Genomic DNA, 19258 nt, shown 5'->3' on the forward strand with positions numbered 1-19258 from the left:
AACAAACCCTCAAAAGGTAGAAACAACAAATCCCAACTAAACTAACTATGACTAGGCAAAAGGGAAGTAGGCATGATCAATATTCCATCTCAGGCTGAAGGCAGTTGAGGGTGGTTCACTTGTGCAACCCTATATATCCTTGGTATGAGGCATGAGGATATGTAGGATTGCATGCACAGGCTGAACGGGCACTGCTATCAAAATCTCAGATCAAAGATGCAGGAGCACATGTGCCTCTGAAGTAGAGCACCCATTGGGACACTATGCAAAGAAGATTTCCACATCTACTTTAGCCGCTTACCCAGCAGGACTTGAAGGGCTTTCCGAGTCACCAGCCACTGATTTCAATAGCTCCCCCCCATTCTATCTCTCATCTGCTGCTGCTCTTTTTTTCTCCAAAATTGAAGTTTTAGTGATGTTTAAAGCTGGAACAGGACAGGGGAGACATGGTGGGTGTACAGAGAGCAGACTGCTAGGGAAACTTGGGAAGAAAGGGGCATGAGAGGAGGGACAGTAGCATAGGGAAAGGTCTGTGGAGCTAGGGAGGGCAGTTTTGGAGCATCAGGGACAGGTGTAAATGTATGTCTAAGGATTCCTAAATGTGAGACACACATTGCATGAGCACACTTGTATATACGGGCAGTGAGGCAAGTGCACGCTTGCTTACAGGTTGGATCACACATACACTCACATTTGGAAGCAAACTGCCCACTTCTCCTTCTCCCCCCAAGGATTTACTGTGTATTGCAGATTCTGTGCCAGAATGATGCATTTGTAAGCATATGCTGTGCCGGCTCCTGTGTCACTGCAGCCTCTGATGCCAAGTCCTCATTCCCTCTCCCAGAGCTGCTGTATGTGCATCTTTGCTGGGAAGGGCTGCAAAGGTAGTAGGAGAAGTTGCAGAGTAAAAAGCTTGGTCATCATTGGCTCTAACTTTTTTCATTCTTTTTCTCCTTTTCATTACACATCACCAGTGTAAATGGATGGGCTTCACAGAAGCTTGAAGTACTGAGAGGTTTTGATCCAGACCCAAGCTACAACCAGTGATGTCTGAGACCAAACTGGATGATCCCCCTTCTTGTAGGAACTGGTCTTCTGTTCCAGAACTGAATGATACTCGGGAGCCTTTTTCAATCCCCTCTGTTGACTACGATGATGAGGAATTTCTGCGATACCTTTGGAGGGAATATTTACATCCCAAAGAATATGAATGGGTCCTGATTGCAGGGTATATTGTTGTATTCATTGTGGCTCTCATTGGAAACATCCTGGGTGAGTATTGCTCTACATTCCTCCCCAGAAGAGTTGTAATATAACCTGTTTGGATTGTTTTTCAAACTGCTTAAACTGTGAATAAAGAACAGCAGTGTAGTGGTGGCATTTGGGAACATTGTTTTTTGCATCTGAGAGTGAAAGTTAGATTTAGACAAACAGATGAGATGAATGTGTTTGTACCTGACAGTATATTTTGAAATGACAATTGCTAACTCTTCATGTCATTTGTCATGATTGTGGTATTTAACAGGCTGGTAGCATCATGTGCTATAATCTTTTTGAGACTGCTAAAAGCAGCTTTTGAGTGTTTTAATTTAGAGAGCAACATTAAGACATCCAGTTTTAACTGTTTACTAACAATTAGTTGCAGTTGTAATTAGAATCCCTAAGTAAGGGGCTATCCAAGCTAGGAAGGTTGTGTCAATGAAATGTTAATTCTCTAATCTCTGTCCAGCTGTCAGAGGTGCTGAAATTCTCCAGCCCCATTCAAATCTTTACAGACAGATGTTTTCCCTCATACAGTGCTGACAGCTGCTCTTCGACAGCACTTCTCTGCCTGGTCGTCATGCTTTTTTCATTCAGATATTCTCAACCGAGTTGGCAGAGTTTAACTTTCGCATTTAAATGCATAGGCGGTCATTACTCACCTGACAGGAGCTACTCTTGGCACTGATAAATGTGGAAAACAGATTGAGAACCTGGTCTCATATCTGCAGGTTGAATCAATTTCTATGCATAGAATGAATGCTAGGATCCAAGGGTGTAACTATGGAGAATAGGGCACTCCCAACTTTCAGTCCAGGAGGGAGAGGAGACAGAAATATCTGTCTCTCCACACATCCCCCACCCATATTTCCTTCATCTGTGAAGGAGGAGGGAGGTAGCACAGCAGGAAGCAAAGAACAGTGGCTGCAGCTTCTTGCAGAATTGCTGAGCAGACCCCTATCAGGAAAAAAGTGAAGAGGGTGCTGTTCAGGGGGGGACTTGGAGGCAGGTACCATGGGTAATTTCTGGGAGGTGAACTGCGGGGCAGGGGAAGGCAGAGAAAGAGGGGGAAGATATAGGGATCTAGAGGAGTAGGAAGGTAAGGCAGAAAAAAGGGGGAGGTTGGAGGTACTATAGTAGACCAACTGAGGGAGAGAATGTCAGAGTGACTGGGGGAGGCAAGGAGGATGTGAAGCAGGGGATGGAGCAAAGCAACATCGCAAACAAAAGTTTTAGTGAAACCTTAGGGCACAGAGTTATTGGGACCTTAAAAGAGTAAAGACGGGAATCTGGGGAGGGAGGAAAAATGGTGAGGATTTGGGAGTGGAATAACTAGGGGAGAGAATGGCCTTTGGGAGGAGGTGATCAAAGGGATGTGGAAAGAGGGGGAGGTATGGGAATCAGAAGAGGTTTTGAGGTAGGGAGGGGAGAAGAGGGGTTTGAGGAGAGAAGTGGATATGAGAGAATGAGGAGGAGTTTGGGAAAAGAGACTGGAAAAGTGAAGTGCGGAAAGAGGGGAAGGTTGACTGAAGGATATGGAGGTCGGGCAGAGTTTGGTGAGAGGTTTGAGATAATATGGGGTTGGGAAAGAGGAGAGATTGGAGATTTGGAAGTAGAGGGAATATTCAGGGGGAGGGAGGGAGGTTTTGCAGAGCAATTGGGAGGAGGACAGTGTAAGGTGTTTGAGACAGATGGGTATTGTGGAGCAGTGGGTAGGGCAGGAAGCTTTGTGGAAAGGTACTAAAGTGAGATTCAAAGACTTGGATGTGTCAAGAGGAGAGTAAAGAGCCTGGGAAATGAGGAGGTTGGGGGAAGAGGTAGCACAAGCTGATAAATTTGAGGTGGAGGATGGTAGGAGAAGTGCAGAGCCATGGTGTGGAAGGAGCAGACAGTAAGGACAGGCAGGAGTCTGGAGGTAGAGAGAACAGCGAAAGTGGTTGGACAGTAAAGGCAGAGGAAACTTGGGGGGGGGGGCGGATAGGAAGGATGGAGGAAGAGGAGCTTGTGCATAGGTAGCAGATTTGAAGATAGAGGGGAGAGAAGAATGATGGGGGAGAAGGAAGTTGCCTTTAAAATAAGGAGAAGAAGCTGGGGAGCATGAGGAGGCTTAGGGGGAGCGGGTAGTGACTGAAGAGAGAGAATGTGAAGGGATTTATGAGGAGCCAACATCCTTGGAAACTAAAAGTACCAGCCAAAGGGTAGCTCTCAGGAGAAATAATTGAGTAATATCAAGGAAAAATATATATAACTCTTTAGAATCTAATGTAAGCATAGGTTTATAAAGAAATGTTCCAGCAGTTATGTCCAGGGCTTAAATGCTAGGACAAGTAAATCATGCCACACAATTGGAGGAGAATTAAGGATGCATTCAGGGACCGATTCTCCAAGTACTTGAAACCACAGGATACTGGACTCCTGGGGGGAATTAAAATACCCAGATGTCTGTTGGGTGTTGGTTACAACCAAACATACACCATCAGCAAGTATCCTGAGTTACACACAGGAAAGGGTTATAATCCATGAGCTAAAAAATGCAGCCGCAAGACAAATCATCTTGGACTGACTTGCTACTGATCAGGAGGAACTGATTGAAAATGTGAGGCAAATAGAAGCACGATAAGGAGTGTTCACAAGCTACTTGAATTTAACAGAGTAACAAAGGGGTTAATAAAAGCTAGCACTACAAAGGGATTAGATTTCAAAAAAAGCACTTAAAATATCTATTGAACAGAATGAAATGGGAGGAATTATTCAAATCTTGACTGTGGAAAAAGGCAGAACACTCTAAACATACTGCAATAAAGGCACAACTTCTCAGGTGGGGAGTGGGGGAAGAGAAGAAAGGAGGACTGCCAGAAACAAGAAGTGGCTAGTGTAGTGAGACTGGAAAGGGGAGGAAGCCACCCAAACAAGACTGCATAATTAAGAGTTGTAGGAAAAAATTTATGGACGCAAAACATAGTGCTAGGCATAGGAATCCAGAATCTGAAAGGCTTTTGTATTGTTACAAATATATTAGAGGTAGTGTAACAAGGGAGAGAATTTCCATACTTAATCTTCTTTTAATTTCTCCTCATGGTTTCAAATTTTCTAGGTCCCTTTGTGTAATTTCTCACTGGTAATTCACATAACATGGTAAATTTTAAGTAACTTCCATTCTAATTATGGGAAATTCCATCATGGATAATTTACTTTTTTTTCATTCTGTAGTCCACTTTATAAAATCCTTTTATGGATCCAGTGCATTTCCCAATAGCTTCATCCCCTCACATGTGGTATCCACTAAAAAAGCCCACTAAGATGTTCCTGCATTCATCATTAAAATGATGTCCTATATCAGTAGTTCTCAAACTTTTGTACTGGTGACCCCTTTCACAAGCCTCCGAGTGCAACCCCTCTTATAAATTTAAAAACACCTTTTAATATATTTAATACCATTAGAAATGCTGGATGCAAAGCGGTGTTTGGGGTGGAGACGGACAGCTTGCGACCCCCTCCATGTAATAATCTCGCAACCCCCGAGGGGTCCCGACCCCCAGTTTGAGAACCCCTGTTCTATATTCATCCTGTATTGTAGCTGCCAGTGGTAAGCAAACTTCTGCATAAGTAGCTTGGCCTTCTGGCATTTCAAATTGTTTTTCCTCATCTTAGCATTAGTGTCTCTTGGCCCATTGCATAAGGACATAAGATGTCGTCATTGACAGAAATGTTTTGTAGTGGGAATTGGAGAATTGCAGCAACAACTGAAGACACTGGATCTCTGGCGAGGGTGCTGGAAAGATGTGTGAGACCCAGATTAATAACCAGGAAGTGTTAGAAAGTTTGAAAAGTAATATACAGACTTAAGGGTGGCTGGATCTGAAGGCCTAAGAGTATCTGAATTAGGAATGCCCAGTGAAGCCTGAGATTTGGTGAATCTCCTAACTGAATTTTCCATCTTAAATAAAGCTAATTTGCAAAGCTGTTTTCCTTGTAATTTAACACAATTATTTTAGTGCTTTAATTATATTACATTTTTCTCTCTAAAGAACTTGTTGTGTATTAGGGATTGTAGAGAAAAAAACGTATCCATGAAAGTTAGGCTGTCATATGTGACCTGCAGCTACATATATTTGGCCCGGTCCTTAGCTGGTGCATGTTGGCATAGTTCCCTTGTCTTCGATGGAGCTACCACCAAATTACACCATTTGAAGGTATGCCAATAATGCATTCATGTTCTTTTCTGTTTCTTTAACAATCCTCTTAACCTGAATAGAAACCCAATAAAATTTCAGTTGAACTTTTTGGTCATGGTGTTAGCCATGGAGATAGGAGTGGCAAAGAATGAGCAGCTTGGAAGACTCCTAAGATCTGATTGCCCTCTCACCTAAACTACTTTTACATTGATTTAACTCTTTGGGCTTCAGGGGAGTTACCTTGGTGCACGTGAGATCAAAATCTCGCCCATAAGCTTGGGATTTGATGTATTTAGCCATAGCTAGACCCGCAGTTTGAATTAAAGCTTTTGAGATGCGGTGCTGGCAAAGACTCCTGCGTATCTCCTGAATAGAAAAAAAGACAAGTACCTATGTTAGAAATATTGTTGGAGAGAAGCAGACCCTGATGCTGGAAATCGGCAGACATAAACTTATGTACTTTGGCTATGCTAAGTGCAGAGATGGAAATGCCCTTGAGAAAATTACTATAGAAGAAATGGAGGGTCATCATAGTAGGGGATGAGCAGTGATGAAATGGGTGGATGGTGTGCAGCAGATCACTGGATCAGCTGCTGAGTGCTCAAAGTTAGTGATGGATCATGAAGGTTTTAGAATATTCTATCAGTCACTGATATTCAGACATGAATCAATGGATTTATTTACTAGAGCCAGAGTGGCAACATGAATACAAAGGGTATCCTACTATGAAGCACATTTCAGACAGCTCTAGAACTGTTATTTATATTGCAGTTGTGCTCAGAGGACCCAACCAAGATCAGGGACCCACAGTGCTAGGTGCTGTACAAACACACATGAAAGTTCAGCCCTGGTCCTAAAAAGACAAGTAACATGAAAATGGAGGGGGAAGGGCAATACAATCAAACATACAATTTGTTTATGCGTCTGCATTTTATAATTTTTATAATGAAGAATTAGTTGCAGATGTCCCCTTTTGCCCCTCAATCTAGCCATCATTAACTACCAGGTTTTTTTGTAGTGCTGCAGTGTGAAGTGGGTCTTGAGGGAAATTTGGAGGAGAAGGTAGTGGATTTATAATGCTATAGGACTGTTTTTAACTCCTACGCCAAATTTCCATGGGTACTGATCACTGCTACAGCTAGACTGTTCCCTGCCATTGAGTTTAAAAAGTTCATCTTCTGTATGATATGTTTAAATTGAGCAGATCATCTGCGAAGGACATTCTGGTCATGCTGTGGTGTTGTATTTCTGTAGCCCACCCCCCTCCCCCCAGTGTGGCATGAGTCCCCTCCCTGGTGCTTGCTACTTGGAGTTGCTTCTCCCTTCTCCTCCCATGGATGTGTCAGGAATCGGAGCCTGCAGCAGAGCCAGTCTCTGGGAAAACTGTCAAGTGCAGCTAGCCTGTAGTAGGCTGCCTAATTGGCTACACCACCGGATTGGCCGGAAGAGTCGGAAGACCCGCTCTGAAGCCAGCAGTAGTGGCAGTACAGCAGCTGCTCGAAGCAGTTTCCCACTTTGTTCCAGCCTTGGCCCCAGCCCTGCACCTGTCTTGTCTCACTCCCAGTGACCCGGTTCTTACTCTCAGCTCTGATTCCTGACCTCTGACTCTGGCACTGATCCTAAACTCCACCTCCTGACTCCAACTCTGCCCCTGGGCTCCAATCTCTGGCTGCCTGATGCCTGCTTCAACCACTACACATCACCACCCACAACCCAGTCCCTGGCTCTTTTTTGAGATACTTGGTGGCTCCATGCAAGGTGACTCTTTGCTGTGCCCGAGACACAAGGGGTGCTACCCACTGGGGAAATGAATAATGCTACCATTGATGGCAAGGAATATTAAACCAGTACATATGAAACGATAAAAATACATTAACACAAATCCCATCAAAGAAATGACACACCCAAAACCAACAATATTACAAAGGAAGATTTTTATTGGGAGCAGGAAAATAGGATCCGAGGAAGGAAAGGGTTATGGTTAACTAAGTACTAAAACATCAACAAATTTCCCACCTCTGTTCAATCACAGCTCTTCCCCAGCTCCCTCCCTACCCCTTTGCCAGGCTGGAGATGAGTGCGGGAGCACTGCAAATGCTGGCTGGCTTAAACAAAACCTCGTACAGTGGGTTTCCCCTGGGTGAGGCAGGGTCCTCTCCTGGCTCCATGGTCTGGAGTCCTGTGCAAATTTCAGCTGGCTCTTGGTAGTCCTTGCCTGGTCAGTTCTCTGCCTCTCTGAACACTGGTGGTCTCAGGGCTGGAACTGCCTGATGCACCAGATCCCACCGCAGTTCAAAGACTCCCTTTGTGGGAAGGGGAGTTAATCAGAGGCTCCCTGAGATGTTCTGCTTCTCTCTCAGCTCTCAAATTCAAAACTCTAAAATGAGCCTCTTTCTCTTTCAGTCAGGCTGGCCCCTCCCCCTAGGGGTATGTCTGCACTGCATCTGGAAGTGAGCCTCCCAGCCTGGGTAGACAGACTTGTGCTCACAGGGCTCATGCTAGTGCACTGGAAATAGCTGTGTAGACACAGGGGCTTTGGCTGGAACTCAGGCTCTCAAGCTTTCTGGAGCTGCAACAACAAAGCAACATCCACACTGCTATTTCTAGTGCACTAGCGTGAGCCCTGCTAACACAAATCCATGGCCCCAGGCTGGGAGGCTCGCTCCCAGATGCACTGTAGACATACCCTGGGGGGCTGAAAAGCCCTGGTTCATCACTGGGCCAGTATACTGGTTGTCCATATCAACCCATGCAGTAGCCTCCCTATTGGCCTCAGCAGTAGTTTCTATTCCATTTTGTTGCCATCTGTTACACCAAGTGGGCTGGGAAATGTCAGAGGACTCTGGTAGCCATTATTATCATAATTCATAGGGTAGGGGCCCCTAGAGGCTCAGTCCAGAATTCCAGAAGCTGGCAAACTCCATGTGGGGTTACATTTTGAAGGCCAACAAGTTTGTGATTCAAATAACTTAACTTTTTTCCCCATATTTTTCTTCTAAGTTGTAAGGCCTTGCATTCTTCGTTCATTGACTGATACTATGATTATTCCCTATCTTCTGCTACTGTAGTTCAGATCAGAGACATAATTAAATTCATGTTTCACCATCACTACCAATTTGATTATTTCTCAGGGATTGTAATAACTTATACATGCTCCCTAGGGCATCTGTGTCTTGATTAATTGTTCTTCAGTAGTTTACACTCCATTTTACTTTTACAGTTAGATCAACTGATAATTTATTAAGACTAATTTATTATATATTTCTAAATGAGCATAGATGCAACATGAATGCCAGAGACCCAATTAGGCTCTGAGGATCAATTCACTTTGAGGCATGTCTGTCTGGATTTTCATTTACTTGACAGAAGCAGTATTGGGGAGCAGTGGAGCAGTAGTTTATCTTTGACTCTTCTTACATTTTGCATGTGACTTCTTTTTTCAGGTCTGCTTTGCAGGGATTTGTATGTCACCATTGTTTAGTGTCATTGTGATATACCATCCTATGTAGATTTATCTAGCTTGGGTTGCATGGATAAATCCAAAGGCAGAATTTGGCTCTGAATTTTAATTGACTGGTATGGCTGTTAATTGGTTTCTAATACCATATGTTTATCATGTGCTAATTATTGATGATTCTGCAGTCATATTGATGTGAACAATGATTCTTTAGCCAAAAAGTTTGCATTAAACTTACTTAGCAGTATCTGAAGTCTGGTTTCCTCATCTGTTGCTCATTGTTAAGTTGGCAGATAGAGCAAAAATTATATATAACCCTTCTCGAAGACTAAGTATCGTCTACCCTGATCGTGAGCAATAAGGGACTAGGAGTGTTGTGTGTGATACATGATTCTTCTGCACTTTCACATGCTTTCTAGAAAAGGTGTCCATAGCCTTCTGAAAGGGAGAGCTGATCATGGCCGAATCCTATGCATTGTATTGCAGGATGTTTTTCTCTGAAACCGGTGTCAAAAATAGCATTGCCCCTTTCTGCACATAAGAGTGCAGCTTATGTTGGTACCAGTGTGGGGTTGTTGCTCCTTGCTATTTTACAGGGCATGCAAGGGATGCATGATGGGATTCCCACTGTCCAGCCATCTTCTACCCTTGTACCATGAGTGTCTGCTCCTGCTGATGTGGTTTGCTGCTTTATGCTTTCTCTGCGTTTAGTGTAACAGGAACCTCACACACCAGAACTGTTTGCTGTTTACAGGCAATAAGCTCTTGGTTGGCTCTCCAGGTGGAGATGCTTTAACAGTATTTAGATAATCATTGCCTCAGCTTTATGTGACACATCCATATACAAGATGCATCTTTACGAATTACAGACTGCAGGAGAATGAAACTTGGGTCTCCATTTAAAACATGATTTTCTAGTATTTGAGCTAAAGGAGCAGACTCATAAACCCTCAATATGTGGTGTAGGCATTACAAAGGGACACACAGTCATACAGGGGTAGTATGGTCAGACAAGATTTCCAGTAGAGGAGAAGATTCAGGGCACTTTGTAATAATTGTTGCATCTTACAGTGGTGGAGAACAAAATTGGGTCAAGGTATTAAATGTTGACAATACTTGGGAATACTTTTAGCAGAAGTTGTCATTGTCATTGTTGTTCACCGCTGGCCCTGGCTGTTGGATGCAGAGAAGGGCTCAGTCTCCTGAACGGGAAGTACCTATATTTATGCCCCCCAGTCAACTTCCCCCATGCCATTTCACCCTAAACCCTTCTTCCTGCAGCAAATGGATGAGTCTCATTAGGCTTACCAGGTTGTTAGTGATATTTGGAAAGGACACCAGGAGGAATGGTTGTGTGTGTGAGACAGAGAGAGTGAGTGAGTTAGGACTTTCACTCAAAACCTCAATAGTGACTTCAACAATGTCAAAGCTGAATCACTTTCCAAATGAATCCACTATGTTATATTAAGGTGTGTCAAAACTGTTGATGCAAAAGAATGTGATGTCACCATCAGGGTTTTGCATTTGGGATGAATTGCTTTTTGGTATGTGTGGGAGATGGAACTAAATGTTCTTTTAGCAAATGGCAGATGCAGTATCCATCACACATCAAAAATCCAATTTGAAAAGTAAGGGCTATGTGACCAGGTGCTTGGAATGGACCACACTGAGAGAGCCACCTCAGGGCAGACAATCACCCCAAACAAGTGGTTTATTCTATAATTAGGGTCAGTAACAAGCCAGTAACAAAAGAGTTTCTATAGCAGCACACTGGTTAACAAGAAGCCAAACACAGCTCCATTTAGGCATTCCAGCCCTTGGTTCTCATCCAGACACATTGATCTAATATAGTGAGGAGTTTACTGAAAACCCAGTTCATCATATGTGAGGTTCTAGTGATCCCAAAGGATCAGACACTTAAACCCCCCCCCCCCCCCCCCCGGTCAATATGTACTTCAGATCTTACCCAAATATCATGCTGTCAGCCAATCCTGACAGTAAATTAACTAAAGATTTATTAAGAAAAGAAGAGCATTATTGAATGATTAAAATATTATATACATTACAAATGCTTGCAAGGTGCTTGTAGCAGATTTGTAGCAGTGATGGATGTGTCTGCTGGCTTACAAAAGTCTCTCTGGAATCATCCCAAAAGGTTAGAATTCAAATGCAGCTTAGATGTAGAGTCTGTTAGTCTTTCCTTGCATTTTCCAGGGTAACTACATGGAGATTCTAGTCCTACAGTCTGAATCTTTCCCTTTTTAGAGTTCAGCAGACTAGAGATGCAAGATCAGACCTTAGGTTTCACTTTTATAGCTGAAGCAGGTGGTCAACTGTTTTGAGCATAGCATGTGAGTGAGGATTCTTCTACGTTGAGCACCCACTGACCCACCACTTTGAAGTTAACATTAAATTTCCTATGCATACACAAGTTTCAGAGGGGTAGCCGTGTTTAGTCTATATCCACAAAAACAACGAGGAGTCTGGTGGCACCTTAAAGACTAACACGGGTTCTCAAACTGGGGGTTGGGACCCCTCAGGCGATTGCAAAGTTATTACATGGGGGGTTGCAAGTTGTCAGCCTCCACCCTAAACTTGGCTTTGGCTCCAGCATTTATAATGGTGTTAAATATATTAAAAAGTGCTTTTAATTTATAAGTGGGGTCACACTCAGAGGCTTGCTATGTGAAAGGGGTCATCAGTACAAAAGTTTGAGAACCACTGGACTAACAGATTTATTTCAGCATAAGCTTTCGTGGGTAACCCCCCCCACACACTTCTTCAGATGCATGTGTAATCCCTTGGGGTTTAGAGAGCATGGCCCCTTTAAGTCTTTTTTCCTTGGAAACTTGGGGGTGTGGCTGGGGAGCCCGGGGAAAGAAGGGCTGCAGCCGGGAAGCCCTGGACAGAAAGTGAAGCAGAGAGAACCTGCCTGAAGCCTGGGAAGGACAGGGTAGCCAGTCAGGGACACTGCAGGACAGGAGCCAGGAGGAGCACTGTGCCAGGGAGGAATCACCCAAGAAGGACAGGCCGGAGCTGGACCCAGTATAACTGCCTCCCAGAGTTCATGGGGCTGTGAGTACTGGGGCTTGTGACTCTTCACTGGGAATAGGGAGGGAGGCTCCTACTTAGTTAAGTGGGGAGGTTGTTGCTCTGTGTGGCTTTGCAGAGAGCAGCAGAAGAGGGCACTTTCAGACTGTGCTGCACGGGGCCTTGGTTTGGATGCAACCTTGTTCTACTGCTCCCCCTATACTTCCCCTTGTTTTTTCTCCTCTCATCCCTCTGTAAATAAATATCTCCCTTTATTATATCCATTGTACTTTTCCTGTGGATGTGTGTGTTCACTCTGGGGGTTTGGAACAGGTGCCCCTAGGGTGGAGGGAATTTTTCCTGCTGCATTCCTGCGCGCGCTGTCTCTTGGCCAGACCTGCCTGCAGAGCAGACTCCATCTTGGCCACGAGGGCACTAACGTTATGGAGTGAATAATTCATTGAGTTCATGGAGTGAATAATACAGATACAGGCATAAATATACTGGCACATGAAGAGAAGGGAGTTACCTTACAAGTGGAGAGCCAGAGCTGACAAGGCCAATTCAGCAGGGTGGATGGGTCCACTCCCAATAATTGAGGAGGAGGTGTCAATACCAAGAAAGGGAAAATTGCTTTTGTAGTGAGCCAGCCACTCCCAGTCCCTATTCAAGCCCAAATTAATGTTGTTAAGTTTGCAAATGCATTGTAGCTCTGCAGTTTGTCTTTGAAGAATGGCTACTTTTAAATCTGTTATTGAATGTCCAGGGAGATTGAAGTGTTCTCCTACTGGCTTTTGTATGTTACCATTACTGATTGCAGAAGGGTACATGGCAGAGGGGCATTGCCAGTATATTTACACCTGTATCTGTAATTTTCACTCCATGCATCTGAAGAAGTGGGGTTTTTTATGCCCAAATAAATCTGTTAGTCTTTAAGGTGCCACCGGACTCCTCATTGTTTTTATGCATACACAGGTAATCTAGTTCATACTCAGAAGGCAACAGCCAGTCCATTAATGATAACAGGGAAAGATGAAACTGAAGACATAGATAATATTAGTTTCCTGCAGTATCTCACATCTTTGACCTTAAGGTTAACAGAACATAGTTGCATACCTAATGTAAGGCAATTAAGACCTGAAAAGGATTTAGCATCTAAAAGCTAATTTGGTTACACTGGTAAATTTCTAACAGGATACAAATACAAACACATTTAGCATCTACCCTTGATTTCTATTACTAAAATGAATGGGTTAGTGATTGCTGGTCTAGTATATCTTTGATATTCACATACAAGTGAATTGTCCTGATGCAATTGTAATGCCTCTTGTTGTCATGGGTCATACACAGGTTAGCTGGTTTTCCAGTGTCACAAGCTGTACATTAGTTAACTTTTTGGTCTATTACTTCTGCAACAGATGTGTCCTATCTGAAAGTAGGGTGCAGGAAAACAAAATTGTAAACACACCTACTGTATTTTCCTATGTTTACACCTGAAACCTATTAAAACATTTGTGAATTTCAGCACATTTTTCAGTGCTGCAGAAGGCATAATAATAGGTGAGGTATAATCTGCCTGCTCGTGTACCTGGAAAATAAAATATTTGTGTATGGAAAATGCCAGTTCTTCCACAGCAATTAGACACTGCCTATAGCTGTATTTTTTTTTTCTGGGACACTACTTTAAGCCGTGGTCCACAAGGTTAATTAATGTACAGTCCTGCCTTTTTACTGGGTGTTTGGTGTGAGAGCATATCACAAAAATGTCGGTTTATGAAAATCACTATAAATAAAATGTCACTTCCCACATTTGTAAATAACACCATTTGAAGATGGTATAGGTCCACCGGTCTACCCAAATAAGCAAAGTGACTTTGACAGTGGTTGCTAGTGTTATTAAACTGAAAGTGAAATGTCAGAAGAGACAAGCATGCATTCAACTACTGCAGTGAACGGTTCTTGCAAAAGAAAATGACTGTATCATAACAGGATTCCTTTTTATGGTAAACAATTTGGCTAGTCATCCTCTAATGTCATTCTGAAAGTCGTTAGTTCTGCTGGAAATATGGTCAGTGTCAAAAGAAGAAAATTGAATCCTGAACAAGTGGGAAAGATCACATTCCTAAAGATTACAAGTCTATGGGCTACAATTACATTTTGACTCTTCTCATAGTTTGGGTTACATATATGTAACCCAATCTTTAGCAATGTGGGACTTCTCTGACAGACCCTCTTTCTCCTCCCCTTAACACTGCTGAAGATGAAATATTTCTTACTGACAAATAATGAGCACTTACTTGCTGGCTACGTATGCAGCAGTTCCTGTACAACATAGGTGTGTGTTTGGTGTTCAGCTGGAATTTGAACTTCAAAAGGGATCTTACTGTGACAGGGGAAAATGCACTGCATGTGTCCTTAGCTTCATCTACTTGATAGGTTACCCAGAAGGCAAATACCAAACTTTCAGCTAGATTTGTTTTTTGCTGCTCACATTTAATTAGTTATACTTCTGAAATTTAGGGGGATTATGTAAACAGAACCTGTCCTTTCTGAATTAATTTAGTACTTGTGAAAAGTGTTGGAGTAACAATTCTAGTAATCAAATCCTCCATTTACCCCTTGAACAGATACAGCATTGACACAGGCAGTGTAAGCTCCCCCATACCAGCTTTATGGTGTACCTGAACCTTGTACCTTGTTCTGGAGGAACCACTTCTGCTGGGAACAAGGTAGCTAATTCTCCATGTCTCTTCAGTCATTCGGCCCCTCTGCTGAGATTGCTGAAACAATTATTTGCTGGTGGCTTTGTGGTGTGGATCCCTGTTCAACAGGAACTGAACAGAAACTCCCCTCTCTATCCAGACTCATCAGCTTTTCAAAATATACCTTGGTTCTAGATCCTTGTACAGTTCTTACTGCCTATACCACTTTTTGAAATCAAGTGAAACAAGACTTTTTTGGTTGGGTAGTAGTTAGCTGTTCGTTTACACCCCTTCATTTTCTATGCTTCTCAGATCTGGAATAGCCTTCTGGGTGCTGCTTCCCAAGGAGGGGCACGGTCAAGGTTTTCAATCTAATTCTGGGAGCGTGGTTTTTGGTTTTGTTTAATCTTCATTGTCAGAGCAGTAGTCATGATGTTGAACAGTGATGTGGTTTGTGATTCATAGCTTGAAATGCTTTATGCAAAGCTTTGTGCATGGATATATCTGCAGTAGCACTCCACTTGTATGGAGAAGTGTACCTTCCTTTGTATGGTCCTTCTGTCTGCACTTAAATACACATTTGAGTATTGCCCCATTATCCGCCTCCTATGCCTCTACATAGATGTGTATTGAAGGATACAGTTTCAAAGGTGCACAGCATTTCAGCCCCAGAATTCCCCTTGACTTTATTATGAGTTGTGCAGATAAAACCTCGCAGTGTTTTAAGCATGTAGGGCTTGAATGTGTGTGTTACATTGTGATGTGTACTGTGACGTTCTATTTAAAGATCCCTACAGGTCGAACATCAAATGTGCATCAGGATGCATTGGGCTCTTGCACCGGCATCTTTTTATTGTTTAAATCTAAATACATTAAATGTAATGATATCTGTGTCCACTTGGTACTTCTCAGCTCTGCAGAGATGACCAATAATTGTCAGTTAGTACTGGTTGTAATTGTTTTTGTATGTGTGATGTGGAGATGTCCTCCATCATTCTTCCCAAGGCCTCAGGCGCAGAAGTCAAATGGTACCAATCATCCCTACCTTGGGCTCGGTTTTCCTGGTATTTTATATTGATATGAAATAATGCCACTACATTTATTATTATATTTATTTATTATGCTATGGAGTGTGCCTCTAGGTCAGCCTCTCCATCACTGATTCCATCCCTGGAATCACCAAAGAAACCCTTGTTTAGGTAGCCTATTATTGGGTATTCTTAAAAGGTGTCCCAGATATGTCCATCTCTTTTTCCATACTACTTGTATTGTTGTAGGTAGTTGTGCCTTTTCTATGACTTCTTAATTACTTATTTTATCAGTCCATTTTACTTTGATTATTCTAGGCAGACACCTGCATTGAAAGCTATTCAGTTTGCATACCATAGACTTACTATATTCCTAGGACACCACTCTATATAGGAAGATACTGAGGACATTGCTTCCAAAGATCTTAAGTTTGGTGTTTTTGCTAATCACGTTGAATGTCCATAAGAGATTTGAGTTTTTTTCTTAAAATACAGCACTTACTTTTTCTATTCTGGACTTTACGTCAGACATAATCATCAGTATCATGAATGACCTGAGAAGTGAAATTAATAATCGTTTTCAAAGCTTTACCTTCCAAGTAGATACAATCAGCGGCAGGTAAATTAATTTTCATAACTTCCAGCTTTTATTTATTGATAAGACCAGTTTGCTTGTCAGAATTTGCAAAAACATCTGTTTTTCTCCCTGTCTTCAACTGATTTATTTATACGACAGATATTGTCTGCAAATCAGTCTCCAAGCTCACCATCTATCTGTTCAATACCTGTTGCCATACTTATGGTCTGTCACATAACAAAATGGGGACAAGATACTAGCTTCCCTGACACAAGTGTAAACATTAAGCCAATTGATTAGCTCTTAGTTTATCTGAACTGCACATTGAGTGTTCTGATGCCATTTTTTTTTATAATTTGAATGATTTCACTGGGGACTCCACAGACTTGTATTATCTGCCACAGTGATTCTCTAGCTGCATTACCAAACACCTTTTGGAAATTCACAAAATTCAGGACTACTGACGGTTACCATATGTTACTTTGCTTTACAATATTGCACAGGTTGAAGTTCTGGTTTACACAATATTGATTTGGGCAAAAAACATCTGGTTGTCCTCTGTCTGTTATCTATATGACCACTCTAATTCTGTTTAGGTGGGTGATTACACAGAAAGCTTTCCCTGGAATTGAAAGCAACAAAATCCCATGCCACTTATTACAATCACTCTTATCGCTTCCTTTGGGGAGTTTGATTATAATCCCTCTCTTCATTCTTCTGGGGTGTGCTCCTTCTCCCCTGCCAAATTCGAAGAGGCATAGCAGGATTTTGATGTTGACTTCTCCACTTACATTAAGCAGTTCTTCTGTGATTTGATCTTCACCTGGTTATGTATTGTTCTTTAATCTTACAGTGGCTACTTTCAATTAATCCACTTTCATCTTCTCTCCCTTGTCAAAGTCAAATATTATTCCTGAAGGGGGGGCGGGTTCTGTTAAGGATACCATGGAAATGTTCTGTCCATCTTTTGCTCTGCTAAGTTAAGGGTTTTCCCTTGTTTATCTTTATTGGACTTTCCCCATTGCAGCTAAAATCTCCAAGTCATTTAGTAGTTTGATAAAGAGCTTACATCTCCTTATCATAGTTGCCGTTTCTGCTGTCTGTTGATATATGCTCTTTTTATCCTTTCTGGCTGATTGATTTTTTTTAAACCATTTCCTCTTTATCCCTGTATTCCTCTTTTTGTTGTTTAATCTTCTTCTGGACATAAGTAAGGCTGCGAGTCTGTCACGTAGGTTACGGAAGTCAGTCCATGACTTTCTGTGAACTCCATGACTTCTGCAGCAGCCAATGCTGGCTTAGGGGCTGCTGGATCCAGGCAGCCCATGGGCCAGCAGCAGCAGTTTGGGTGTGAGGGAGAGGGCTAGGAGCGGGGGGTTGAGCAGTGTGTGGTGGGGGCCTCCCTTTAGCTTGGGGTGGGGGCCTCACCAGCTCCCACTGGCATGGCCCTGCAGCTCCTAGGCGGAGGGGCCAGGGGCTCTGCACGCTGCCTGCCCCCACAGCTCCCATTGGCTGCAGTTCCTGGCCAATGGAAGCTGAGCAGCTGGCATTTGTGGTGGGAGCAGCACGCACAGCCCCCTGGCCCTTCTACCACCCAGGACCTTCAGGGACACACAGTCAAGTAGGGAGTCCCTGTCAGCCCTGCCAAGCCTCACCCCGCAAACACCAGCAAGGGTCCCAGGCCATGTGCTGCAGCCCCCCCACCCCAGTTTTAGTTAGGAATATATAGTAAAAGTCATGGACAGGTCTTGGCCTGTGAAATTTTTGTTTTCTGCCCATGTCCTGTCCATGACATTTACTAAAAACACCCATGACTAAAACGTAGTCTTAGCCATAAGGAATTGAGTAGATTTAATTTAGCCAGTTTTCGTTCTACAGCAGGTCTCACGTGCCATTACTAATCTGCCATTAACCTTCCTACCTTTGCTAAATCCAAGGATAATCATTGTATTAGTACAAGATTGTTTCCATACTATTTCTTTATCTTAAGACTGCCTTCACCATATTTGAGAACTTGTTTGAAAGCTGAAATTCAACATCTGAGTGCACCAACTCATTTCATGGAAGTCTCTGAACAACAGTGAAATGGTAACAACTTTCAGTTCCTACAAACCTGACCATCCTTTGAATCTTTGGCAGGCTCCATATTGCATAGCCAATCCCCTGATACATTCAGCCCCCCTAGCTTGCTCATGGCCAAAGATTATCCAGTTGATCAATTTAACAAACAAGTTTTATGCAGAAAGATCATTATCCCACTACTCTAATTTCTAATTAACAGAGGAGGACTTCCACCATGTAGAATTTGTTTTTTGTCTCTAAGCTCTCACGTACCATACTGCTGAGGCACTATATAAGAACCTAGATATGATCGATAAGAGAACATCAGAGCAGCTAGCGACATCTCAAATCATGGATTTCTTTAAAAGTTAGAGATTTATACACATTAGTTGATGGAAAACAGTGAAGTAGTTATCTTGCCCATGACTACCAATGCAGGATTGTTCCCGCATGTATATTTTTGAATGCAAGTGGGAATTCCAGTGTGTCACATCGGGGACTATTCCACACTAATAAATTTCAGTTAGCTTGGCAATCAAGAATAGATCCCTAAATTTTCCTTCATTCATTTTAATTCAGTCTTAGTTTCTTATAGGATTAATGGAATGGTATCAAGCACCAGAAGCAGGCAGTGGTTCCTTCAGATCTGGACTTGACTGAGAATTCGTTGGAATACCTATATTAAAATATGTTTTAATGTTCTGTATGGCGCAAAGGGAGCATAATCTAGCTACTTACTCCTTTTGTCACTCTTCTATGAATTTGTTCCAATTTGTTGACATTTTTCTAGTGTTGAAAACCCCAGAGCAGGATGTGCCCATATAAAAGAGTGATCACCTCCATGGTGGTTGATGTGATGCTTTTGTATATGTAGCCCAAAATTGCATCAACCTTTTTTGCCAGCATGTCATATTACAAGGTTATCATATCCTATCTATTGTGGATTTCAGCATTATTGTTTTTCAACT

General features: G+C 42.6%; 1 protein-coding gene across 1 annotated transcript in view; it reads left to right on the top strand.

Moving 5' to 3' along the window:
* The first annotated feature begins 855 nt into the window (after window positions 1-855).
* Window positions 856-19258, top strand: part of HCRTR2 (hypocretin receptor 2) — a 66135-nt gene continuing 47732 nt past the window's right edge. The window contains exon 1 of the mRNA XM_074947852.1: window positions 856-1272. Coding sequence (XP_074803953.1) covers window positions 1047-1272 — 226 coding nt within the window. The 5' untranslated portion in view covers window positions 856-1046. The remainder of the gene's footprint in view (window positions 1273-19258) is intronic.

Source organism: Natator depressus, chromosome 3, assembly GCF_965152275.1.
Source record: "Natator depressus isolate rNatDep1 chromosome 3, rNatDep2.hap1, whole genome shotgun sequence".
NCBI classification, from domain to species: domain Eukaryota; kingdom Metazoa; phylum Chordata; order Testudines; family Cheloniidae; genus Natator; species Natator depressus.